This window comes from Sturnira hondurensis, unplaced genomic scaffold, assembly GCF_014824575.4.
Source record: "Sturnira hondurensis isolate 20B ecotype Veracruz unplaced genomic scaffold, ASM1482457v3 Scaffold0010428, whole genome shotgun sequence".
Taxonomy (NCBI): domain Eukaryota; kingdom Metazoa; phylum Chordata; class Mammalia; order Chiroptera; family Phyllostomidae; genus Sturnira; species Sturnira hondurensis.
The window spans coordinates 8613888-8640396 of NW_028083059.1; the positions used below are offsets into that span (position 1 = coordinate 8613888).

The 26509-nt window shown below is 37.6% G+C and overlaps 1 protein-coding gene across 2 annotated transcripts in view; it reads right to left on the reverse strand.

Moving 5' to 3' along the window:
* The window catches only part of EPHA6 (EPH receptor A6), an 898848-nt gene that overhangs the window by 215735 nt on the left and 656604 nt on the right, over positions 1 to 26509 (reverse strand). For both annotated transcript variants that reach the window (XM_037058993.1, XM_037058992.1), the window contains exon 11: positions 14939 to 15124. In XM_037058993.1, the coding sequence (XP_036914888.1) occupies positions 14939 to 15124 (186 nt within the window). The remainder of the gene's footprint in view (positions 1 to 14938; positions 15125 to 26509) is intronic.

The window sequence follows — 26509 nt, forward strand, 5'->3', positions numbered from 1 at the left end:
AAAGCTAAATAGACTTTTTGGCCATGTAATACACTTGCATTTCTATAATTAATTTGACACCAAAACAGCTAAAGTGATGGTTTTAAAAATACAAATTTATTTTCTTGTTGCATATGCTACATTCTCAGCATTTTCTATGTTTTGAAAAGAAGTTAGTCAATGGATATCTTCTCAACTGATAATGGGTAGTTGCTGAGAAATAAAGTGTATGCTCACCATATTAACAAACTCAGAGTTGTTCAATAAAATTTTCAGTGATGATGAAAATGTTCTGCATCTGTGCTGTCCAAACTAGTAGCCACTAGCCACCTGTGGCCATTCTGGAACTGTGGCTCCTGAGACTAAGAGTACAAATTTTAAATTTTATTTATAAATAATTTAAATTTAAATGTAAGTAGAAACGTGTTTTTATTAACTGCTCACTAGTGACTAGGATGCTCTAACTTCACAATCACACAAAACCTATATCATTCTTTTATTTAAAGACGTTCTTTTGGTGATTTAGGATTACTCTTCTAATTCCATCTAATTGGTCTCAGGGCATTTTGCATAGCTATCTTCATGGGGTTTTGTGCATGTATGTGTGTTTATGCACCACTTTTTAAAAAAATCCAACTCTATTTCATATTTTTCTAAAGATATCAACAACGACCTCAGAACCAGAAAGTTTCTTAATCCTTGCATGTCTAAATGATTTTTTGTTTTTGATCTTCACACTGGAGAGTTTGCTGGGTTGTTTTTTCAATGGCAACTTGTTCTTAAATTATGGATGAGACATCTTTTCTATTCTCTCTGAAAACACATGTTTTTCTTCTTTCCTTTTTTCTTAGGTTTTCTTATGTTTCCTGAATAATTTTTATGGTCATTATTTGCATTTTCACTTGTTGTTACTTCTCTTTTGTGCCCTTGGTTTGGCACACCTGGCTGTCCATTCTTCTTCATTTCTCTGATGAGGCTGACTAAGCTGTCAACTGGCAGGTTTGACTCTAGGATGCACTCATGAACAATGAGTAGGCAGGGCTACTGACGCCTGGTCCCCTGCAAAAAATGGGAAGCTTCACTCTGGGGTGGCAGCACCCACATTAGAAGCTCTACTGCTCCTCAGGTAAGTTGCTTTCCTTCTTTAGAAGGCCCGTTTCCCCTTTAGCTTGGGGATGTATACTACCACTTCCAGTGGCTCTGAATACAAGGAAGAGTGGAAATAAAGTGTAGTAGGGAGAGCAACAGCAGTTTAGTAGAAGTTTCCTCAGTCACACTGATTTCTGAGCACTTTCCTTCCTTCACTCTCTCTGCTGATTCAGAACTTCTTTGTTCCTAAAATACGAACCCTGAAAGTTTTTCTTGTGGATTTTTTGTGCTGTATGCCCTGCCTTTCTGGTTCATGTATATTTCAAAACCACCTATTTTCTGGTTCTGTTTGCACATATTCATCAAAATCTCTAGAAGTCCTTCTCATTATTCTTGATTCATTAAAATTTATTCCCCTTTGTGTATTGTTATTATGATTTTAGTGGAATTTTGAATGCAATGTAAAGTTAATTCAAATTTTCATCTTGCTCTTACTAACAGTATTTGTGTGTATTATGTAATACTAATGTCACTGGTTATGTGTATTGGGAAGTACTGGTAATATTAATAGTTTGGTGTATTTTACCTGATATGGAAAAATCTCTTTCATTAACTTTTTATGCTGTTTCCTCAAAAGTTCTGAAAGTCTGCTATTCATTTATCTTTATGCATTCCATGTAATAAAGATACATCCTATTATTTCTAATATTTTAAAGATTATGGCATACATTTTGTCCTTAAGTTAACTTTGTGCTTGTGTCACACATATATTGGTTAGTTTTACTCCCAATTTCTACAAGCTATCAATGTATTACTGTATTACAGTAAGCAATTCCTTAAAAATTAAAAGTACCTAAATTATTCTATGTTGTCTCATCATTAGTATGCATAGAAAATGTTCACTCTAATATGTATATTCACATTTTATCTTTTGATACTCCTTGTAAGTCAGAGAAGAAGTTAATCATAATATTTATTTTTATTTAACATGTACCAAATATTACATATACAGGGTCAAGCAGAAGTAATGCCTGCTTGAGTGTGGTTGGTAGGATAATAATATGGGCATAATAACTTATAGTTTTAATTTGAACATTTCACCTAAAATGTCATGTGGTGTACTTGAGTGTGATATTATGTTACAGAATTACATGCTTCTGATTTTGTATTAAAGATTTTGTGATAAAAAGGGGCGTTATTTGTGCCAGACCCTATATACTGTGCACAAATATTGAAAATTTTTATTCCTTCCCAAAAAGCATTGGAGATTAAAGACTTTGACTTTTTTAAATAAAAGCCTCTTAAAGTATTATTTTACTTCCATATTTTTCTAAGATATATTAATATTGCCTTATACCTGTATATGCTTGCAAATACGTACTTATGTGTATAGAAGGTAAAAGCATAACAGGAAGCACAGGGGAGGGAAGAAAGAGGGCAAGAGACAAAACAGCCATGGCATAGGAAATAAGCAAACGTGAGGGGTAAACAGTTAATGGCTAAGATTTATTCACTGACTGAATGAAAGATAGCCCAGTGTCTGCGTAGAAGGCTCACCTCTCTTTCAGAATCTAAGGCAAAGGCTACCAATGCTGAAACTGTCTTTGGGAGTCCCGTAGCTGAGTGAATGTGCTTATCTACCAGAGGAGAGAAGGTACTGTTTCAATTAGTTGCCTGCGGCTATGGGAAGAGCTGCCATTCCTGCTTGAGATGAATATACCTTCAATCACCGGCAAAAGGTCCTCCCATCCTAACTGCAGAATCGCATGGCCCCTTTTCCTCTACCCCCTCAATATACGCCAGCAGATAAACTCTACACTGGAAAAGAAATCAGATTAATATTTTGTTATCACCAAGTTTACTACTACTCACCCTGTATCTATGCTGAGGGTACCAACCTTCTCACATTAATCAGTAAAGTTAAGTGGAGTTCAACAAAAAAGACCATGCTGAGTCAGAGCAGGTGACTCTTCTAAGACGTATGTAGTTGTAGTTGATGAAACAGAAGAGTAGTTAAAAATGTGTGCTGACAATTCTTAAGGTGATAACAATAAGATGTGAAAAGAAAAGAAAAATGTGTTAAGGAAATGAAAATAGGGAAGGACACTATGGAACAATCAATGCTTATTTTAAAAAATATGGAAGAATTATCTTGAAATCACACAAAAATGAAACATTTCAAGTGAAGAAAGGAGGATAATTCAGCATATATAGTGGTATATTCTTTGAGTTCCAGCAGAAACTAAAAAAAAAAAAATTGAGAAGCAATTTTCAAAGAAATAACTGAAGAAAACTACCCTTAAGTGAAGGAAAAAATGAGTTTTCAGTTTTCAAGTGTACACTGAGAGTTAGTCAAGATTAGTGAAAATAGAACATATTCTTGGACATATAAGACAAAGAGACTATCTTATACATATCCAGATAGAGATAAACACATTAAAATTAAAATCCCTGGTTAATAATGACTTGTATACTCTAATAGGAAGTTAAGGACATGAACAGGCAATTATCAGAGAAAGAGATGAAAATGACCCATAAAGATTAAAAATACGGCCCTGACTAGTGTGGCTCAGTTGTCTGGACATTGTCCCACAGAGGGAAGGGTCGCCAGTTTGACTCCTGGACAGGTCACGTGCCTGGTCTGAGGGTTTGGTCCCCAGTCAGGGAGCATGTGAGAGGCAACTGGTGGATGTTTCTCTCTCACACTGATGTTCTTCTCCTTCTCTTTTTCCCTCACTTCCCCTCTCTTTAAAAATAAATAAATAAAATCTTTAAGGATTAAAAATGCAAAATAAGTCATGTAGTCAAATACATGCAAATTGAAACATTAATGAGGTGTTTTACAACCAATTGTGTTGGCAAAAATACAAAGATGAATAGCAGGTAAGGTTAAAAAAAAATCAATAGGGACTCAATCCTTTAATGTGATGCTAAATTGGTACAATATTTTGAAAAGTAATTTGCACCATTTCTTTTAAAATAATATTATACAAAAATAATAATTCTGACTTATAATTCTGAATTATACTTAGAAGTATAATTCAGAATTATACTTCTAAGAATCAATCCTATGATCATAAAAGCATGATCTGGATGTAAATTATAGCTTAGTTTATAACAGGAGAAAATGGAAGCAATCAAAATGTCTATTGTTAAGCAAAAGCTTGAATAAAATATACCCATATAATATAGGAATAAGATGAATAAAAAGAGATTTGTATGTACAATATCATGTTGCAGCATGACTATGACCCTGCCAATATCCATTATTTCATTTTTTCAAAATTAGATGTAATTCACATATCAGAAAATTCACCCTTGTACATGGTTTTTAGTTTTGTGATTGTAGCATATTTACAAAGTGGAATGTATACCCAGATTTGTTCTGATTAGGTGTGATAAGATACACAGCTGCAAAATGACAGTCATGAAGAAAGAATTTTTCATACTCCAAGATCTCAAGAAAACAGAAGCAGAGCGTACCACACAGCCCACATGGGGAAGGAAGCACTCAGGTTGGTCAGGGGAAAGGGGGAGGAAGGGGAAAATGTGAGCAGGAAGAGCCTTTGTTGGGGTTTAGCAGGAAGAAAGGGGTGAGGCAGTAGAAGGAAGCTAAGCAAGTTTAGGATTGACTAGTTTAAATAATTCTGGCAGGCTTCAGGGTATTAGAGGCTGCCCCTTGTTTGCTGATGCCTGGCCCTGAGGCAGCTATGAGTTTGGTATGTTGAAGGCACATAGGCCATATGTGACACAGTGGAGTAGGATGGGAAAGAAGCACAAGATAACATCCGAGAAGTATGCAGGGTCCAGATCATTAAACACCTGTAGGCCAAAGTAAAGATTTGATTTTTTCCCCAAGTAAAATTTGCAAAAACTTTACAACAATCACTTTGGCTGAGTGTGAAGAATGGGTCGTGGTGAGTATAAGAATCAAAGCAGGAAGAGCAGTGTATGAGGCTACTGGGTTTGTCTCTGGAAGATTTCTTTAACTCAAGTATTAGAGGGTCACAAAGCAGACATTAACAAGTTCTCTAAGGTGTTCTTTTAACTGTATTTAACCGAACACTGTAAGCGACGTTTTTAGGATTACGTTCAATTTGGGGAAGACAAAAGGTTATACGATTTAAAAAACAAAAAGAAGCAACAGCTTTTTAAAATTAAAGTATATAGAATATATAACTCAATAATCATTATTTTATTATTTCTATATCAATTTTGGGACAAAAGTTAGAAACTTCTAAACTAGTATTTATTGTACTAACCACCTCTACTGCTACTCACCGAGATTAATGTTTGAAGTATATTTGTTTTGTCTTTCTGTGATTGACTTAATAAAGCCTCTAAACTGTAGTGTGGCTTTACTCAAAATGTCTCTGAATAATATGTTATTTTTTAAAAAGAAGATTTCTTATCTATTGTGACAGATATATCTTTAACATGCAGAAATATACTCCTTATTTCATTAAACTTACAACTGGGTTCTTCATAAGCCATCAAAGGGACTCAAACTTGATTTAGAAAGAGGTTTGTTCCATGTATACCAGCTGCCCTAAGAATCATTTTTTCTTTCAGTCTTCCTGTTTTGCTCTCAATTTCTTAATTAGTAAGAATAGCAGTCCCTATAATTAGANTAAAAAGAAGATTTCTTATCTATTGTGACAGATATATCTTTAACATGCAGAAATATACTCCTTATTTCATTAAACTTACAAGTGGGTTCTTCATAAGCCATCAAAGGGACTCAAACTTGATTTAGAAAGAGGTTTGTTCCATGTATACCAGCTGCCCTAAGAATAATTTTTTCTTTCAGTCTTCCTGTTTTGCTCTCAATTTCTTAATTAGTAAGAATAGCAGTCCCTATAATTAGACTGAAAGGCTGGTCTCCTTAACAATTAAGAACTTCCCTGTAGCTAAAACTGGGAGATATGCCTAAGGACTGGTAGTATTACTTTAGTTATAGGGACTGTTTCATTTATTCCATATTACAAAAAATGGTAATTTTAAATTTTACATGTGGTTTAACTAAGACTTTCATTGTTTGATAAGTGCAGTCTTTCATATTTTTTACTTGGGCGTCGTTAGTTGGAAATAGTTTCTAAGTCCATTACTAATGAACTCTATGACCATTCTGGCAGGGAAATTTGGGACATTAGAGTTGACATCAGGGAAACCTTTGTTTTTGTTTTAATTTTAGTAAATTTATTTAGCTAACTTGTAAGAAGTAATTATATTAATTACAAATTATCTTTTAACAGAGAATTCGTTTCTCTATTTTGGGGAAGAAACGAAGAAATCCCATTAGGCTCACCCCTGTTTCTTCCCCTTGTTAAGCAGTCCTTCACTCTGCTTAAGTTTGAACAGCAGCCTTGTGTGTACCTCCTACCCAGAACTGTTTTCCCCAGGGAATGTCCTGGAATTCCTAGCAATGAGATATAATCTATTTTAAAGAAATTAAATTACAGAAACTAACTAATGGAAGGCTTTTTAAAAAATAATTTCATTTCAATGTAATAAAATGCTTCAGTGACTTGGTATACGAAATAGTGACAAAGTCAGAGATGCCATAGCTTTTTGTATCCATGATTGATGTTCCAAATACAATAGCTTGTTCCATATAATATATGGCTATACCAAAATAAAGACTGAACTTATTTCAAGATTATCATACTATTCATGTTTAGGGAAAAGGTCAATGCATTAGTTTCAAGGCTAAGAATCCTGATAGAACCATTGCATCTGAAAGAAAGAAAAGAAAAACTCACTGGCATCTTGGTTGACATTTGTGATGAGTGGAAAAAAGAATAAACTCACTCACAGTAATTGATGTATCCTAATACAAATGTCAGTAAGTTCACATCATTTTGTTACTCTATCTCAATCATCAGTGAACAAGGGTGTGCCTACTTTTATCTGACCTACAGAACACAATAATATATTTCTTTAACCATTTCAAAACTGGGATTGAGTGTATAACATGAGATACAGATGAAGTAATGTGGGGATATATATGAAATGAGTTAGTTGTGGTCCTACTTTCAAGTTACTTCTGGTCTATGGCAGAAAAAGACATATGTATCTAAATAATTATAATGTAATATAGACAGTTAATATTTCAGAGGGGAAAGACAGCTAAAATTATTGCTCTTCAGAGGAAGGAAAAACTGCAAAAGTACAGAAAAGCACAATTATGAGGAAAGCTGCCAATTTCAAATGAATGTGACTGACATAAAAAAATGTTAATGTTTAGAATTGAACCAGAAGTCTTTGAAAATTAGGTTTCTTCTTCTTTTTTTTTAAGATTTTATTTATTTATCTTTAGGGAGGGAGGGAAGGAGAGAAATATCAATGTATGGTTGCCTCTCATGAGTCCCCTGGTGGGAACTGGCCTGCAACCCAGGCATGTGCCCTGACTGGGAATTGAACCGTGATCATGTGGTTTGCAGGCCTGCACTCAATCCACTGAGCTACATCAGCCAGGGCACATTATGTGTGCATGAAATTGTATTCATATTCCCCTTTCCTAGTTTTTACAATTTACAGTGTTATCTTCACAATGAGCCACTTGTTACTAGATTTTTTTAACCTGCTACTTCTTATCATACCCTACCCAATAATTATCAGGCCTATTTAGGCAAGGGAGAGAATCACAGGAAGAGGCTAGTAAGAAGTAGATCCAAGGAGGTGATTAGAGTGAATGAACTTGAGAAAACCCAGTTACTTAAACACTGAAGGAACAAGAATAAATTTCTCCTGATGACAGAAGTATGTTTCCTCTTGGAAAGAGGGAAGCACACTCTGGCAGAAAGAAAATTAGCCGGTGATCCCAATTAGCCCCAGTGTTACTTGAACAGATAGGATACACAAGACCATCTGACTCTGGCATCTTGGTACTGTTTGTTAGTCACAACTGGCTCATTTTTCATTATCAATATGTATATATTATAATTCACAAAGGCAAATACCTTGTCATAAATATCCTGAGAATCCATTGAGACTCCAGAAATTGTACAAGAATAATTTATCACTACTTTCAGTAACAGAAAATACTAAATATTAAGGGAGGCCAGAAAAAAGAGAAAATATACCAAATCATGATGTCTTCTCTTTTTGCTACCTCTCATCTTTCCTTTTCCCTTGGGTTTTATGCTATCATTCTTTCTCTCACTTATCGACAGTGCTTTTTGGGTGGCAGCAACTTCTGTCATGATCTCTAGGTTCTCTTGTGCTCTCAGTGAGACAGTCTTTCTAACTTTACCTGATCAGTTTTCTTCCACACTTTTATCAGGAGCTACCCTGAGCCCTCTCCCCATCATCTCAGCAAGTGATCTTGCCTCCAACATCACTGGTAAGAGGGAAAGCTGGTAACTCCAGAGGCAGCTAGGCCTTCTGGGTACCAACAGCCTTTCCATATCATAGTTATCTATGTATCCATTCAGGTCCAGATTGATCCATTTTCTTTAAGCTCCTCAAGGATTTAAATAGGAAGAGACACAAGAGAGAAATGAGTATAAGTTTTGAGATGCTTGTGTCATTTAGTATGAATGCAACTTAGAATTCAAGAGAATGGTGAAGAATAAAACCAGAGGAGGTGGATGCAAGAAACTAACTCATGAGGGAGATATTGCAGTTTTCCTATTCACTGCCAAATGCCTAATGCTTAGAAAGGTGTGCAACACAGAGTAGACAGGGAGATAAAGTATCGCTTGAATTAATGAGTAACTTAAAGAATGCTAAGCATTTGGGATTTAAGTAAAAAAGCAATATAATCTAATTTGCTTTTTTAAAAAAATCCATCAAACTGGCTGCAGTGTCCACACACCTCCCTCACAGTATAGTCCATGCAACCTGGCCTCCACCCTGTAATGGAGCTGTCCCCTCCTAACTGCTTCAAAAAACAGGTGCTTCTCAATCCTTATCTTACTTGGCTTCTTAGGTCATTTTGTTCTGTTGATGTCTCCCTCATTCTTAGAAATATGCTCTTCCTCTTTCAGGTTGTGCCTCCTTCTTCTGCCTGCCTATTGAGCTGGTTCTCCTCAGCCTCCTGGGAGACCCCATCCCAGAAGGTTGGGCCTCAACTACCCATCCGTTCTCAGTTAAGTTCTCCTTAATTTGTGCCTGCAACCCAGATGTCCACCCAGGCTCTAGAGACTTCCTGGGAGTCTTTAAAGGTCCCAGGTACCTCAAAACTTACCATGTCCAATTCAGAATTCATTATTTTTCCTCCAAGTCTGTTATTTCTCCAGAGTTTCTTCTCTGTTTCCCCACTTAGGTAAATCAGACACTTGGAAGTCATCTGAAACTATCCCCATATACGGTCACTAAAGTCTCTTAATTTAACCTAAAATATCTCTTAAATATACTCCCCTTTTTGTCTACTTAATCTGTTTTCTCATTTTTCACTTGGATTACTACACTAGCTCCTTTACTGCCTTTTCCTGCCTCCAGTTTTTTCTTTCAACATGTACTCTGTCCTGTTATTATTTTGCTTCAGCCATTTAGATGTTCTCCTAACACGTCAACTTCTTTCTTAGCATAATTGTTTAAAACTTCTTGTTTCCTCTGCCTTGAATGCTCTCCTACCAAACCTCAGCACAGTGTATTCTTTCACTTCACTTAGGTATTTTTTCCTCTTTACCTAAGATAAAATTTATATACAGGGTGGGGGGGAAGTAGGTTTACAATCATAATACAAGTAAATAATATAATAATTAATAAATGATGATACAAGAATAAACTCTGTTCATACTCACAACTGTAAACCTACTTTTGTCCACCCAACATTTAGACTTATTTTTTTGCCTCCAGTCAGTAGAAGTTCTTTTTCAATACATAATTATAAGTGACTAGAATAGTGGGCACCCAATAAACATTTGCTGAATGAATACATGAATAAACTAATGAGCAATTGTATCCAATATAGCACATGCCACACACTGTATTGGGAAATAGTAGCTTACTTGTTTGATGTTCCCAGGGGACTGTCTGCAGCGAATGAGCTTCTCGGGGCACTGAAGCCTTCTTTTCTGTATCTCTAGGTTTTAATCAGGAATAGTATATAATACCTGAAGATGCTAGCAGGGTAGCTGAATTCCAGAAGAAAAACAACCATCTAATTTATTTAATCAGAATCAGTTTTGCAGAATACTTTACCCCCTACAAAATGATTTTGCTTACAGGAAAATTTTACCTATCCTTTTCTCCTTTACAGATGGTCAGAATAAAAACCTTATTAGGAGACACTCTTTGTGTCTTCCGGAACCCCTCCACCTTGCTCTTCTTAGATGAAGAGCCTGAAGCTGGAAGTGGGTGATAAATTATTACTGACACAAATTTCCCTTATGAACATCTTGATTCTTTTCTTTTGGTACAGGAATAAATATTAAAATATTATAGATAGATTTGATTCTTATTGTTTTATAGTCCTATATGTACTTCTTAATCCTTCATGCAGAGGAAAAAATTGAAGCCTAAACATGCTGAGTGACGTGTCCACATCCTTGTGGCTAGTAGCAGGAAATGACAACCAAGTGGAGAGGCAGGTGCCACATTGGTGGAGTAATGCACTACTTGACAAACAGAATGTAATTTTGGGACCAGAGAGGCAGTTCTTGCATATTTAATGTACAATGTATTTAACTGGGCTGAATGGACTCCCTGACTTCGAATCCATGTGGCATCAAAACCATCTAGAAGGGATCCACACAGTTTGGACTACTTTTTTCCCCCAATTTTTAAAAATTTAACTGTTGTTCAAGTACAGTTTTCTGTCTTTTACTCCCATTCCAGCCCCCCTCCCCCCCGCCCCAGTGCTCCCCACCTCCTTCCCAAGTACTTTTAAAGGTTTTGAGCAGGCATAGTGCTTTGTATTACACTTTCGGTAACATCCCACAGAGTCTTCCAGAATGTTCTGTGATGAAATGACGTTATGTTTGGGGATTTATTTTCTGTCTTGGCTGACTTCTATTCCTTCTTACTGGACTTAAATGTACATATTTGAGTCAGACTATCTAAATTTAGTAATAACCTTCCAATCTGGGATACAGGCACTTTATTACCTCTCTTGGTTTTTCCACCATCTTTTCAAACTGCATAGCCCATTCTTCTGGAGCATGGTGTCTGAACTGTATTTCTTCATAATTTAACCACAATTCTTATATTTTTACAGGTTAGCTGTTTCTCTTTTGGCTATGTAGTTCATGAGACTAGTATATACATTATCTGTTATAAATCGCTACTATCCATGTTGCTAATGGCTATAAGTCTATTCTCTAACTGATGGTTTCTATTTGTTCTTGGAAAAAAAGTATTTCTGAGCATCGGGGTTAGCTTGATTAATCTTTTTTTCATATCAGTTGTATCTTAACAGGTTAATGAAATTGTGATGTGTATCAAATAAACAGGTTTATCTTTTATCAGATATACTTTTTATATAATACAGCTTTTAATTATGTAACTTTGAAGTCTAAAATAAAAGTGATTATATGAAAAAATATGAAAGAGTAAAAGTTTTCCAAAGAACTTTGTGATATGTGTCTGAGATAAAGCCTATACTATAAGATAAAAGTATGTATATTAAAAACTTATAAAAGGATCTGATGAAGATTTTGATCTATGACTTTGCATTAGCTTCCACTGAGAGTCTGTGCATTTATTTCTCAGAACTCCAGGGTACTCTACTAACACGACTGTAAAAACCTACATTACATGTTTATCTTTGTCAGCATTATGTTCTGTGTAGTATGATAGCCCTTTGGGAGCATTAATTGCTAGTTCTCCCTTAGCTACTTAAGGGCAATCCTAGAATAATTACCATGTATTTATGGGAATGAGGCATTTATTTATTTATTGCCTTTCTCCTAAAATACCATAGTACTGGAGTCAAGAAGATAACAGTATAAATACGCTCACTTATGTCTGTGGGAATTATTCCTTTCGCTATCTCCACCAGCCACTCTGCAACAATACAATATCCTTACATGGGGCTCGTTCTTGCAGACTAAAGCTATGGTATTGCCATTCAAAAGCATGTTGAATCTATCCTTTCTCAATTGTTTTTTCTTTTCTTATCCCCTCCATTTCTCTCTCTTTCTCTCTCTCTCTCTTTTGAAACGGGACAAGGACCTTAACTATGGGATCATTATAAATTTGGCTGTGTTGAGGTCATTGGTGCCATTTTTAGACAAGATTGTTAGAGATGTAAAGTAATGAGTGTGTTGGTTGTTTGCATGTTTATGTGAAAGAAAGTGAATATTTCAAACTGGCAGGCAAGTGCTACAGGCAATCTTATTAAACCTATTTAGTTGATTTAGAATAAAGAATTCCTACTACTTCATAGGGATAATAAATCTTTTTTCTTTTCATATACTTTCCTGTTTTTATAACATGTAAATAAAACACATAGGAATGCATGAAAAAGTCACATAATGTGATTTAGCAAAGGGACAAAATAAATTTCTGATACTTTTCAGGTTTTGAATTTATTGTTAGACACTCATTTCCAGATATTTCATGCATAAATACACATAAGAGGAATTCAGCATCATACTTAAATTGTTATTTTAAATGCTTTGCAAAGATTCATAACCCAGCTTTAAATTTATCTTTTCCTTCCAGAGAGATATAAAACGAAAGAAATAACTTGAAAAACTCATGCTAAATTAATAACAAGGAAGTCAGGAACTATAAAGGAAATGATTAACATGTTTTGGTATTTCCTCTCTTTTAGATTATAATCTTTGGTAGGTACTGTGGTACAACTAAATATTCTTAAATTTTACATTTTAGAGGTAATTTATTCTCTTACATAAATATTTTTCTTATTTAAAAAAGTAATATATTAAAAAATAATACCAAATCATTTATGTCATGTTATTTAATTCAGATAAGATAATTAAAGTGTAAAACTAGGACATTCACTGCAATAATAGCCAAAACGAACAAAAAACCCCATGGGTTTTAGAGGCAGATAGACTTCAGTTTGAACACCAGCCATGTTACTCACTATGAGTTAGAGGTACTTCTGAAGGTTAAATAAACTGAAATTCAGTGGATATTGATACTCAGGAGAGCTGCTGGGAAAATGAAATAGCAAACTATGTGTGTAAAGTGCCTCGCATGGCGTGCCAATAGTGTCTATCAGGTAAAGTGGCTTACTGTGAGCCACATACTATTGCTAAATGCTCCATATACTTAATACAAATGTAATCCTTACAGCATTCCTATGGAGTAGAAGTTACTTTGTCCCTATCTTACACAAGTAGAGCAAAGAATAGAGGTATTAAAAAATTTACCCAAACTTACACCACAAATGGCTAGAGCAGCATTCTAACTGAGGTCCATCTGTTTGATTAGCCATGGTTGTGTAATCAACTACGCAGTGCCTGTAAATAACCATTTTATTATTTCTCATGATTTTATGGGTTGGCTAAACTGAGGGGGGTGATTCTTTGTTGCACAAGACGTCAACTGCAGTTGCAGCATCTGGTGGTGGTCAGTGAAGGGGAGCAGTGTCTGAGGTGGTTTATCATAATGCTGACACTTGGTGCTGATTCTGCGGGGAGCTCCCATAGAGCTGGCAGCTGGAAAGCCTCAGTTCTCCTCTTTGCAGTACTGCACATGTCCTCACCATGTGCATTAGCTTTGCTTAGCATTGAACTCTGGGTGAGAGGAAGGAGTTTTGAAAGAGGACTAGCTCCAACATACAAATGAGTAAGATGCTCTCCATTGTACCATACTTGTTACTGTCTCATTGGCCAAGGCCGGCCACATGGACAAGCCCAGAGTCAATGTGGGAGAGAAAAACACAAGGGCATGAGTACCTGAAGGCCCCATTAAGGCCATTAAAGTAACAGCCCACTGCAACAGCTACCATCAATGAACTCTCTGAGTCCTCCAACCTAGCATGGCTGTCAGTAATCTGCTCCCACTGGGCAGCATGTTGGACACTTGTGAGAAGGGCTTAGGTGTTTCAGACACACAGTCAATTACACATTTAGTAAATTTTTATACCTTTTTGCTCCAAATCTGACATTAAATTTCAATTTCATATAAATGATTTTCAAAGAAATTTCAGTTTTATGAAAGAAAAATGCCTCTCAAAGTTCTAAATTGTTTTTTGTGTTTTTTAAATGCCATTCTATATTAGGTTTTATATGTTATATTCATTAGTGAATATAATGAGGAGAAATATAGTTCGGTTTTATGCCCTATGATTATTCAAATAAAAGTGAATATATAGCAATATATTTCTTAGAAATATGATTAATTGTGGATTTAAAAGACTTTCTTTGCAAAGAAATGGCTTTCATCCCACTATTTCTATTAAAAACAGACTTTTTATTTCAGAAATCGTAGTTCTATTTTTACTTTATGTCAATTAAAATAACTTAGTCCTAATGGTATTTATGAAGATAGGTTCCATGCAGAACCTTTTGTTCAAAAGTTTACTTCAGACAAAGCATTCCATATTGCACATGCAATTTATTTCCACACAGAAGTATTTTACTTTAATGACCCCAAACACTTAAATGGTTTCTTCTACTAATACTGAAAGTTAGGCAGCTTTAGAAAAAGGGAATAGCTTAAACAAATGAGAAAAAATATAAATAGCTCTTTACACTTGATTCAGTACTTCAAGTTAAATTAGCAAATGATTTATAGGCAGTATTACCATTTCAAAGCTGTGTGGTGACCACTGCAAACTCTGATAATGCCATGGCCTAATATCAAGACTCAGGAGTGATACCAGATGATAATATTTGAATTAAATTATCCCCTTAATGGTTATAGTATTACTATTAAGCTTTTTTTTGAAAATGAAAGGAAGTGAGATAAATATACAAAAGAAGTAATTAAAGAAATCAGTACTTACTTTTTGTGACAACACCTTCTAGTCGAATAATATTTGGGTGGTCAAACTGACCCATGATGCTAGCTTCTCTTAGAAAATCTCTTCTTTGGCGATCCATGTGGCCACCTTTCAAAGTTTTGATGGCAACTGGGATCTCCCTTTTCCCTGGTGTCTTCAAACGCCCACTGCAGACTTCTCCAAATTCTCCTTAAAACATGAATAAAAGTAGTTATTAGTTTAAAGAGAATACTTGTAATCCAGAAGAACTGAGTTGTCATACAGTACCCATTTTTTGTTTTTTAATGTAATGACTCTCAAGTGTGTCATTTTCGCATGGAGATTTCTTTCTTTAAATTAAATTTGTAATGACAATATTTTTGATCAGCATCATTTATAATAAATAGCAGAATGCACATTCATATGTTGTGCCACAGAGCTAACTTTGACAGATATTCCTGATCTGCTGAAAAATCATGAATAGGCAAATGGGTAATGTTAATGTAATTCTGTGGAAAAGCAATCACTGCATAATGTTTCCTGTTCGTGTTCTCAGTACCAATATATGGGTCAATGTCTGCTCTATTCTGGGAAATCATCAGGCCTATGTAGTGGAATTGATCCTGTAGGCCATATGCCTGGTCTTCACTGACATTAGAAATCAATGCTAGGGTCAATTTGTACATGACCATATTGAAAAGACCACACTACATTCAACTATAATAGGTAATAAAACAGGGTAAATTACAAGTCACATGTTTGGAATACAAAACCAGTAAGTTCAGCAATGGCTCTATTGGACAGATTAAGTAATTGCCAAACACTTAATATGAATTTACTACATATATATCCAGTGCTAGGGTGCTGTGAATTTCAAAGAAGCATAAGACTTGGTCTCTGTTTTGGGGGGTTTATAGTTTAGCAGGAGAGTTTGATAAACATAAATGAACAACTTAAGAATGTAAGAATCAATCTTTGTAAAAGCTGTATTAAATAATAATGGTGAGGGCTGGAAGACTTCCTGGAGGGGGTGTAAGCTTTGCTGGACCTTGAATGAATATTCAAGAAAAACAGAAACATTGCAGAAAGGGGTTTATGATGGGAGTGAGGGGAGTGAAGACAAAGATTGAAATATCACAAACAGTGAAAAGAATGACATGGACATAAGTCAGTAAGGATACAAGGCTGACAAGGGGTTATTGTGAAAAAGGTCAGAGGCTTTCTCAATGGAACACAATGAATTAAATAAAGCTTGAAATTCAAAACTTTATTTAAGGCCAATTACCTGCATTTACTTATGAGTATGATGCCTGACCCCCAATTTATTCATATGTACAGTGGAGAAAATAAAAGCTTCCATAATTCTATAATATCCCTTCCCTATAAGGATTTATTTTTAAAAGAGTTTGCTTATTTATTTTTAAACAGAAGGGAAGGGAGGTAGAAAGAGAGGGAGAGAGACATCAATGGGTGGATGCGTACTGGGGACCTGGCCCAAATCCAGGCATGTGCCTGACTGGGAATTGAACCAGCTACCCTTTTGTTTGCAGGCTGGCACTCAATCCACTGAAGCACACCAGCCAGGGCTTTATAAGAATATTTGAAAGATCAAAAGTGAAAATATATGTGAAAATGCTTATAAAATGTAAAGTGCTATTCATGTGCTTTAAGTTGTATAAATCCTGGAAGAGTGAAAGGAATGAATATTAAAATATACCCAGTTGGTTTATTAATAGGTCTGGTCAATAGTTTGATTCAATGCAAGTTTAAATGTAGAGGATCAAATTAAATTTTTGCAGTGCTATAGATTTCGATTACACAAATTTTCTTTGCACCATTTCATTGCAGTCAAATAAATTCTAGCTCGTGTGGCTCAGTGGACTGAGTGGCAGCCTCTGAAAGGTCCTTGGTTTGATTCCCAGTCAGGGCACATGCCTGGGTTGTGGCAGGGGTCTCCAGATGGGGGTGTGTGAGAAGCAACTGATGTTTCTTTCACACATTGATCTTTTTCCACCTCTCTTCCTCCTTCCCTTCTCCTGTCTCTAAAAATAAATAAATAAAATATTTTAAAAAATGTTCATTACACATGGAAATTAACTACTTTTTGGTATAGATAGTTATTTTTTTAATGGAAAATAACTAGGAAGAAAGAGGCCAAAATTTTGCTTCCTAAATTATATGTAAACATGTCCACTAGAAATAGAAAGCAGTCTAATAAGAGAGTTTATTCTGTATATAGTAAACAAACAAATGAGCAAACAAAAAACACTGACTAGAATGTGGTCCCTAAGTTCAATGGATATGGTATTTTCTCTTGGACATAAAAAATGGCAATTGATAAAATTTTCAACAATTTTATATTAAGGCTCTGAACCTTCAGAGAAAAGGAATGTGCATATGTTGAAGTTAATGCCCACTAAGACCCTAACAGCCATGCCTACTAAGACCTTTGAATTCCTTTTCAGATCACTCTGGCTTGTTATAATAAATATCTACAACAAAAGAAATGTTTTTATTCCATTTTTTATATTCCCTTAATAAATCTGTTAGTACATGTAAAGATTCAGCAATATTTTAAAAGTCTTCACCTGCCAGGACCCCATAATCCAAATGATTTTCTGTTAAGATTTCATAGTAATTCAAAGAAACTTTTAAGTAAAATGAAATAAATAGAGAACTCTGTTAGTATTTTATCAAGACAGGCACAGAGATAATTTTCTTTTGCCTGAAATTCATCTATCTTATTAACACCAGCAGGTGTTTTCTTCAAGTCGAGCTTTTCATGATCAAGTTGTTATCACACATTTTCTGGCCAAGATGGAGGCGTAGGTAGATACACTGTGCCTGCTTGCACAACCAAAGGACAACAACAAATTTAAAAACAAAAAACAACCAGAACTGACAGAAAATCCAACTGTATGGAGTCAGACAACCAAGGAGTTAAAGAGGAAACAATTATCCAGACAGGTAGGAGGGGCAGAGATAGGCATCCTGGTAGAGAAGACACACAGCAAGGTGGCAACTTTCAGACCAGGCAGTCTGCCACCAAGGTGGCAGCTGGTGGACCAGGCAGTCACACATTTGCATGCAGTTAAACCAGGAAAAACAGCTGGAGAGCGAGACAGACGAGAAACTCTGGGTTCTAGTGCAGGAAAATAAAGCCTCAAAACGTCTGACTGAAAAACCTGTGGGAGTTGAGGCAGCGGGAGACACTCCCAGCCTCACAGGAGAGTTTGTTGGAGAGACCAACAGGGTCCTAGAACATACACAAACCCACCCACCCAGGAATCAGCACCAGAAGGGCCCAATTTGCTTGTGGGCAGTGGGGGAAGTGACTGAAAGCCAGCAGAGAGCTAATCAAGCAGCTTTGTTTCCTTTCAGACCCCTACTTACAGACAGCACCACGAAGCAAAAACTTGGGTTGCCCCACCCTGGCAAATAACCTAAGGTTCTGCCCCTTACTATGTAACAGGCATGACAAGACAAAAATAATGGTCCAAATAAAAGAACAGATCAAAGCTCCAGAAAAAATACAACTAAGCAATGAAGGGATAGCTAACCTATCAGATGCACAGTTCAAAACACTGGTAATCAGGATGCTTACAGAAATAGTTAAGTACGGTTGCAAAATAGAGGAAAGAGTGAAGACTATGAAAAGTGTATTAAAGGAAAATGCAGAGGGAATCAACAGTGACAGGAAGAAAACCAGGACTCAAATCAATGGTTTGGACCAGAAGGAAGAAATAAACATTCAACCAGAATAGGATGAAGAAACAAGAATTCAAAAATATGAGGAGAGGCTTAGGAACCTCTGGAACAACTTTAAATGTTCCAGCATCTAAATCATAGTGGTGCCAGAAGGAGAAAAGGAAGAAGAAATTGAAAACTTATGTGAAAAAATAATGAAGGAGAACTTTCCCAATCTGGTGAAAGAAATAGACTTCCAGGAAGTCCAGGAAGTCCAGGAAGCTCAGAGAGTCCCACAGAAGTTGGACCCAAGGAAACATACACCAGGGTACATCATAATTAAGTTACCCATTATTAAAGATAAGGAGAGAATCTTAAAAGCAGCAAGACAAAAGGAGAGATTTACCTACAAAAGAATTTCCATAAGACTATCAGATGATTTCTCAAAAGAAACATTACAGGCATGAAGGGGCTGGAAAGAAGTATTTGAAGTTGTGAAAGGCAAGAACCTACATCCAAGATTATTCTGTCCAGCAAAGCTATCATTTAGAATGGAAGGGCAGATGAAGTGCTTCCCAGAAAAGGTCAAGTTAAAGGAGTCCATCATCCCCAAACCATTATTATATGAAAGGTTAAAGGAACTTATCTAAGAAAAAGAAGATGATCAAAACTATGAATAGGGAAGGAAGATGGTGATGGAGTAGGAGGGAGCAGATTCCACTTCTACCTACACGTGGGAGAAAAACCTGGCCGATCTACAGAGGAACAGAGCAAACAGCCCACAGTATCCTAGCATATATGAAAACAAGAGGCCATAAATTGTAGTGGACACTGAAAAACTAGACAGTAAGGAGAGTGCTTCAGGACAGTAAGGTCCCAGGGACCAGTGCAGGGACCAGGGCGGCTGGAGCTCCAGGCCTGGCACCCAGCACTGGGTCTACCAGAGACTCCTTGGGAGTGGCGGGTCTGCCACAGAGTCCTTGGGAGAGACCCAGGTCAACTGCTCCCTCCCTGGCCAAGCTGGGTTTGAGAAGCACTGGGAGAGATCTGGTTGCTTGAAGTGGTAAAGAGGGGAATAAGGACAAAGAGGCAAACACACAGGGGCTGTCACTGGCTTGGGAGAGTTGGGAGTTGCACAGTGACGAGCACTGACTCCGATAGTCACTGGTCTGGCTGGAGAATTGGCTGTCCAGAGTGAAAGGCTTGAGTAGGAGGAATTTCTCAAAAAGAAAAACTGTTTGGGAAATTCTCCTGCAACAGCCCCTTGGCCTACTCCCCTCCCAGCCGGGCAGTGATCCGGAGGCTGCTTGGAAGGCAGAGAAGAAGACCCAGCATACTCCCATAGCAGCACTGGGAAGGGACCAAGGCAGCCTGGTGGAGCACCTCTGTGCACCCGCACCCTGGCCCACAGCGGTAAACCGGGGGAAAGAGCCTCTGAGGAAGACCTGGATCCCACATCCAAGACACCAAGGAGCAGCGCCAGGCTAGCTCTAGAGAGAGTGTGTGCAAGACTGGCTGAGTGCAGATCAGGAAGGGAGAAAAGCCCTATCAATTGCCCCTCAGCCTGCTGCAGCCAGCAAGACCAGAAAAACTGGTTTGGCCAGTTAGAAACTAACAAGAGGTGTTTTTTTTAAGTAATCTTTTATTTAAAAAATTTTTATTATTGTTTTTATTATTGTTTCAATATGTTTTTCCTCTCTTCCCTTCTTTCTGTTTTATTCTTTCTTCTTTTCTTTCCAATTTTACCTCTTCTTCCTCCCTTATCCTGCATTTTTTTATACCCATAAGTGAGACAAAAAAACCTGGAACTCTGGAAAGACCAGAGTTGGATCCAAAGAGGGGGCATCCAAACATTTGAGACAGCGAGACAAATTTCACTTTGCTATTGCAGAGAAACTGCAAGTTACTGCATATTTGTGTTACTTTTTTCATTATTATTACATCTATTATTTGTTTTTTATTTTTTTTAAGTTTATTTATTTTTCAAGTACAGTTTTCTATTACTCCCATCCCATCCTACCCCCCATGTTCCTCCCTCCCTCCCATTTCCACCCTTCTCAGTTGTTGTCCATGTATCCTTTATATATGTTCCTCTAAATTCCTCCCCTATTTCTCCTGAAATTCCCTCCCCTCTTCCCTCTGGTCACTGTCAGCCTGTTCTCTATTTCAGTGTCTTTGGTTATATTTTGCTTGCTTGTTTGTTTTGTTGTTTAGCTTCCTGTTAAAGGTGAGATCATATGGTATTTGTCCTTCAACACCTAGCTTATTTCACTCAGCAGAATGCTTTCCGGTTCCATCCATGTTGTTGCAAAAGGTAGGAGCTCCTTCTTTCTTTCTGCTCCATAGAATTCCATTGTGTATATGTACCATAGTTTTTTGATCCAGTCATTGACCGATGGGCATCTAGGTTGCTTCCAACTCTTGGCTATCATGAATTGTGCTGCTATGAACATTGAGGTGCATAGGTTCTTTTGGATTGGTGTTTCAGGATTCTTAGGATATACTCCTAAGAGTGGAATTGCTGGGTCAAAAGGCACATTCATTTTTAGTTTTCTTAGAAAATTCCATACTGTTTTCCATAGTGGTTGTACCAGTCTACAATCCCACCAACAGTGAACTCACAGCCTCTCCAGCACTTGTTGTTTGTTTCTTTGTTTATGATAGCCAATCTGACTGGTGTTAAGTGGTATCTCATTGTGGTTTTAATTTGCATCTCTCTGATAGCTAGTGATATCGAGCATCTTTTCATGTGTCTCTGGATCCTCTGTATGTCCTCCTTGGAGAAATGTCTGTTCAAGTCCTCTGCCCATTTTTTAATTGGGTTGCTTGTCTTCTTTGAGTGGAGTCGAGTGAGTTCTTTGTATATTTTGGAGATTAAACCTTTGTCTGAGGTATCATTGGCAAATATGTTTTTCCAAACAGTTGCCTCTCTTTGTATCTTGATACTGTTTTCCTTAGCCATGCAGAAGCTTTTAATTTTGATGAGATCCCATTTGTTTATTCTTTCCTTTATATCCCTTGCTCTAGGGGATGTATCAGTAAAAATATTGCTGCAATATTGTGGAATATCTGAGATTTTCTTGCCAATGCTCTCCTCTAGGGCTTTAACGGTTTCATGGCTTATATTTAAGTCTTTTATCCACCTTGAATTTATTTTGGTGTATGGTGTAAGTTGGTGCTCAAGTTTCATTTTTTTGCATGTAGCTGTCCAGTTCTCCCAACACCATTTGTTGAAAAGGCTGTCTTTACTCCATTTTATGTTATTGCCCCCTTTGTCGAATATTAATTGACTGTAGAGAGTTGGGTTTATTTCTGGGCTCTCTGTTCTATTCCATTGGTCTATGTGCCTGTTTTTGTGCCAGTACCAGGCTGTTTTGATTACAGTGGCCTTGTAATACAGTTTGATATCAGGTATTGTGATCCCTCCTACTTTGTTCTTCTTTCTCAAAATTGCAGCAGCTATTCGGGGTCTTTTCTGGTTCCATATAAATTTTTGAAGTGTTTGTTCTATGTCTGTGAAATACGCCATTGGTACTTTAATAGGTATTGCATTGAATCTGTAAATTGCTTTGGGTAGTATGGACATTTTGATGATGTTAATTCTTCCAATCCATGAACACGGTATATGTTTCCATTTATTTGTGTCTTCCTTGATTTCTTTCTTCAGTGTTGTGTAGTTTTCTGCATACAGGTCTTTTACCTCCTTGGTTAGGTTTATTCCCAGATATTTTATTTTTCTTTTTGCTATATCGAATGGGATTTTTTTCCTGATTTCTGCTTCTGCTGCTTCATTGTTGGTATACAAAAATGCCTTTGATTTCTGGATATTAACTTTGTATCCCGCTGTTATGCCAAATTCATTTATTAGTTCCAGCAGTTTTTTGGTAGAGGCTATAGGGTTTTCCATGTACACTATCATGTCATCTGCAAACAATGCCAGTTTTGTTTCCTCCTTTCCGATTTGGATGCCTTTTATTTCCTTTTCTTGTCTGATCGCTGCAGCTAGAACTTCTAATACTATATTGAATAGAAGTGGTGAAAGTGGGCAACCTTGTCTTGTACCTGATCTTAGTGGAAAAGCTTTTAGTTTTTGCCCATTGAGTATGATGTTGGCTGTAGGTCTTTCATATATGGCCTTTATTATATTGAGGAATGTTCCCTCTATTCCCACCTTGCTGAGTACCTTTATCATAAATGGGTGTTGTACCTTATCAAAAGCTTTTTCCGCATCTATTGATATGACCATGTGGTTTTTGTCTTTGCTTTTGTTTATTTGGTGTATTACATTTATTGATTTGCGTATATTGAACCATCCTTGCATCCCCGGGATGAATCCCACTTGGTCGTGGTGTATGATCTTTTTGATATATTGTTGGATGCGATTTGCCAATATTTTGTTGAGGATTTTAGCATCTATGTTCATCAGTGATATTGGTCTGTAATTTTCTTTCTTTGTTGTGTCTCTATCTGGCTTTGGGATTAGGGTGATGCTGGCTTCATAGAAAGAGTTGGGGAGTTTTCCCTCCTTTTGGATTTTTTGGAATAGTCTGTGAAGAATAGGGGTTAGCTCTTCCTTAAAAGCTTTGTAGAATTCTCCTGTGAAACCATCTGGCCCAGGGCTTTTGTGTGATGGGAGTTTTTTGATTACTTCTTCAATTTCATTTGCTGTTATTGGCCTGTTCAGGTTTTCTGCTTCTTTTTCATTGAGTTTTGGAAGATTATATTTTTCTAGAAATTTGTCCATTTCACCCAGGTTTTCAAATTTCTTGGCATACAGTTCCGCATAGTAATTTCTTACAATCCTTTCTATTTCTGTGGTATCAGTTGTAATCTCTCCTCTTTCATTTCTGATTGTGTTTATTTGTGTCCTCTCTCTTCTTTTCTTAATGAGCCTACTTAAAGGTTTGTCTATTTTGTTTATCTTTTCAAAAAACCAACTCCTGGATTCATTGATCTTTAGAATTGTGCTTTTAGTCTCTATGTCATTTAATTCTGCTTTGATCTTGGTTATTTCCTTCCTTCTACTTGCTCTGGGCTGTCTTTGTTGTTGTTCCTCGAGTTCTTGCAGGCGTTGGGTTAGGTTGTTTGTTTGAAATGTTTCTATCCTCTTTAGGTGAGCCTGTATCGCTATGAACTTCCCTCTCAGGACTGCCTTCACTGTGTCCCATAAATTTTGGGTTGTGGTGAGTTCATTTTCATTTGTTTCAAGGAGTTTTTTGATTTCCTCCCTAATTTCAATCTTGACCCATTCATTGTTCAATAGCCTACCATTCAGTCTCCATGATTTTGGGTGTTTTGGGTTTTTTCCTGTGGGGTTGGTTTCCAATTTCAGTCCCTTGTGATCAGAGAAGATGCTTGGTATGATTTCTATTTTCCTGAAGTTGTTGAGACTGGTTTTGTGTCCTATCATGTGATCTATCTTTGAAAATGTTCCATGTGCGTTTGAAAAGAAAGTGTATTTAGTTTCTTTGGGATGGATGGCTCTATATATATCAATTAGGTCCATTTCTTCTAGAGTGTCGTTTAATGCTGCTATATCTTTGTTGATATTTTGTTTGGAAGATCTGTCCATTTTTGACAGTGGGGTGTTAAAATCCCCTACTATAATTGTGTTGCTGTCAATATCTTTCTTGAGGTCCTCTAGGATTTTCTTTATATATTTGGGTGCTCCTGTGTTGGGTGCATATATATTTATGATGTTAATGTCTTCTTGGTGGATTCTTCCCTTGAGTATTATGAAGTGACCTTCTGGGTCTCTCTTTATAGCCTTTTTTTTGAAGTCTATTTTGTCTGATATGAGGATTGCTACCCCGGCTTTTTTTTCATGTCCATTTGCTTGGAAAATTTGTTTCCATCCTTTCACTTTCAGTCTGTGGTGGTCTTTTGTCCTCAGGTGAGTCTCTTGTAGGCAGCATATGTGTGGGTCATGCTTTCTTATCCATTCAGCTATTCTATGTCTCTTAATTGGTGCATTTAATCCATTTACGTTTAAAGTTATTATCGAAAGGTACTTATTCATTGCCATTTATGTACCTGTGTTCCTCTCTGTCTCTCTCTTTTCCTTCCTTTCCTTAAAGCAGCCCTTTTAGTAATTCTTGTAGAGCAGGTTTTGTGGAGGCGTATTCTTTTAGACTTCTTTTGTCTTGGAAGCTCTTTATTTGGCCTTCTATCTTGATTGAGAGCCTTGCTGGATAAAGCAGTCTCGGTTGTAGGCCTCTGTTTCTCATTACTTGGAATATTTCCTGCCATTCTTTTCTTGCTTGGAATGTTTCCGTTGAGAAGTCATTAGCCAACCTTATTGGGACCCCCTTGTATGTTACTTCCTTTTTCTCCCTTGCTGCCTTTAGGATTCTCTCTTTGTCCTGGAGTTTTGCCATTTTAATGATGATGTGTCTTGCAGTAGGCCTCTTTGGGTTCCACCTGCCTGGGACTCTCTGCGATTCCTGGATTCGTGTGACTTTCTCTCCCCTCATCTTAGGAAAATTTTCTGTTATTACTCTTTCAAGTAGGTTTTCTATCCCTTGTTCTTCTTCTTCCCCTTCTGGTATTCCTATTATTCGGATATTATTACGTTTCATATTGTCTTGTATTTCTCTTAGACTCTCCTCATTTTTTCTGATTCTCTTTTCCATTACCTCGTCTGTCTGGGAGATTCTTTCCACCTTGTCTTCGAGCTCGCTTATGCGGTCCTCCGCCTCATCAATCCTACTCTTCATACCTTCTACTGTGTTCTTCAATTCAGAAATTGTATTTTTCATTTCCTCTTGGCCTTTGCTGATGGCTTCTATTTCCTTTTTCATGCTGGTATAATTTGTGGAGAGTTCATTGTAGCTCCCCTGTAGTTTCTGGTAGTTCGTTGTAAGCTCTTTGAATTTCCTGATAACCAGTGCTTTGAATTCAATATCTGATAGTTGGCTTGCCTCTATTTCATCTAACGTTCTTTCTGAGACTTCCTCCTTTTCTTTCATTTGGGGATTGTTTCTTTGTCTTCCCATTGTTTGTGTTGGTCTTCTTGTTGGCTTCAGCTTCTTAAAGTGATCTGTTCTGGGTTCCTGGGTTTATGGTGTGAACTTCTGTGGTAAGATGCCTGTGAGTTTCAGTGGTGCAGTCTCCTGCAGGTATCTTGGTGTTCTCTACTTCCACCTACTCCTCTTGTTGGCTTCCAGCTGGTCAAACCTTTTCTTCTGGTCTCCCTAGGTGCAGCAGCCAGAGGGGCTATTAGTGTGGCCTTTCTCTCCTCTCGGTGAACTTAGCTGGTCTCGAGTGCCCTCCCAAGTTCCAGAATGGCGCCACCCTCCCGTGCCCCACTGAGAGCAGGTTTTTCCCCAGGCTTCCCAGCTCTGGCCTGGCGTGAGGGCACGCACTCCCAGCCAGGCTTTCCTGGTCTCGCAGGCTTGGGCTTGGACCTTTCCCAGTGCTGTGGCTGCACACACTGGGCAATTCACAATTCTTCCAAGCTGGCAACCACAGCCTGACTCCGGGTGCTTCTCAGTCTGAGCCCAGCTGGGTAGGGATGGATCTGGCGATTGGCGCTTCCCCAGGGGCCCTGTCAGTCTCGCGCTGTGTGAGCGCTGGCTGGAGTTCCCGGCTGAAGTCCCCCGGTATAGGGAATGCGCACCTCTGGGAATGCGCGCCACCGGAATGCACGGGACTCCTAGACCTCCAAGCCAGTAACTACAGCCTGACTCCTGGTGCTTCTCAGCCTGCGCCCGGCTGGGTAGGGAGGGAGCTGGTGACTGGTGCTCTTCCAGGGGCACTGACCGTATCCCGAATCTCCCCTGAGACTGTGGGAGCGCCAGCTCAGGCTACTGGGAACGCTGGGGCCCCTCAGTTCCCCAAACTGGCAAACACAGCCTGACTTCACGGGTTATCAGAGTTCTCCGGTTTGCTTCCCAATGCCCACTCCTC